General features: G+C 40.3%; 1 protein-coding gene across 1 annotated transcript; it reads left to right on the plus strand.

The window, feature by feature from the left end:
* LOC8069120 (agamous-like MADS-box protein AGL29) lies at nt 623-1,363 on the plus strand. Its single transcript, XM_002459523.2, has one exon. The coding sequence runs from the start codon at nt 623-625 to the stop codon at nt 1,361-1,363; it is 741 nt and encodes a 246-aa protein (XP_002459568.2).

The raw sequence follows: 1,617 nt of genomic DNA on the forward strand, positions 1-1,617 counted from the left end.
TGTCCATCGAATATATATGCATACCTGTACTTACTTACTGTGCCAGCAAAGAAAAGATTCCTCTCTGCTTGTATATATATATGGAGTATGAGTTTGACACAACTTGGCTGCATATATAGGCTCTTGACCCACCTAACTATGCTAATTACCGCATTGCATATTTGATCATATATCTTGTATTTAATTATATGAACAATTACAAACAGCGTACATACATTAGACCTTCCAATATTTTTTAATGTCAGTCTGCCAGTTATAACTTGGCTGTGTTCCAGAACCATTGTAATCGAAAAATTCCCTCGCAAAATGAATCCAAAATTAACTATATTCCATGTTAACAACACCATAAGTGGTATATATTTACACATGCCTTCCAAATATAGTGGAATCCAGGTATAAAATTGCTCACAGTAACATTGAATATAACCCAGCTGTAAAATAGCACAGAATTACATATATTCAAATCTTTGCTGATCTTAGTTTCCATTTTGATCCTATGTATGTGCCTATATAAATGCTTCTGTACCAAACCTGCATACTATCTCCATCAGCATATATTACTCTGAGACTTAGCAAGAAACCAAATATTGGCATCTTGACCATGGTGAGGGGTAAGGCAGCCATGCCAAGGAGAAAAACTGAGATCAAGCACATCGAGAATGAGGACGCACGTAAGGTTTGCTTCTCCAAGCGCCGCCAGGGCCTGTTCAAGAAGGCTAGTGAGCTCTCCATTTTGTGTGGTGCAACGGTTGGTTCTGTTGTCTTCTCAAACTCTGGTAGGTCCTTTTCTTTTGGACATCCGTCCATTAATGATGTTGCAGACCGATTCCTCAATTCAGTTGCTCCTGTTGACTTTGCTTCGGGTGGTGCAAGCCATGACAACAGCGGGGCAGTAATGGATACTGTCCATAGGCTGAACATGGAGTTATCAGAGCTGCAACAGGCTCTAGACTCTGAAAACAAGAAAAAGGAGAGGTTGAAAGAGGCTATTGAGAAGGAAAAGGGCCAACCGATGATGCAGTGGTTGAATGCTAATGTCTTGGAATTGGGTCTAGCTGAGCTGCAGGAATTCCAAAAGTGCCTGGAAGCAGTGGACATTGCAGTCAAAGAGAAGACGAACCAGATACTAGCTGAAGCAAGGCAAACAACTCAAGGGTCAGTGCCACAACTACCTATGGAGATACCTTCCACTTCACGGTACCAGTTTGGTCAGCACATCAGTGCCAATTCAATGGCTTTCACAGATCCTCGTTCGAGCAATGGATTCACTGATGGATTTGAAGTCAATGATCCCTTGCGTAGTGGTGGTCTCCAAGATGTTTGTGGCCTGGGGAATTTCCTAAACAACCAGAATCATGGTTGATTGCTACAAATTCAATATATATGTTATGAATAATATGATCAGTCACAGCTGCATGAACTGATCATTCACAACATTGCATGTCACAAGTGTTGTACGTAGTACCTTTATTTTTTGATGTTAGATGGTTGTCACCAACAAATACTCGTGACTTGTTGTCAAGATATAGGAGTACCATGAATTCTATGTAAAACTTCATATGTATTGTATATTTGGTACTAGAGACCAAGTGATGTGATGATGTACCTTGCAAAAAT

The sequence above is a fragment of the Sorghum bicolor genome, chromosome 2 (assembly GCF_000003195.3).
Source record: "Sorghum bicolor cultivar BTx623 chromosome 2, Sorghum_bicolor_NCBIv3, whole genome shotgun sequence".
In the NCBI taxonomy this organism is placed as follows: Eukaryota; Viridiplantae; Streptophyta; class Magnoliopsida; order Poales; family Poaceae; genus Sorghum; species Sorghum bicolor.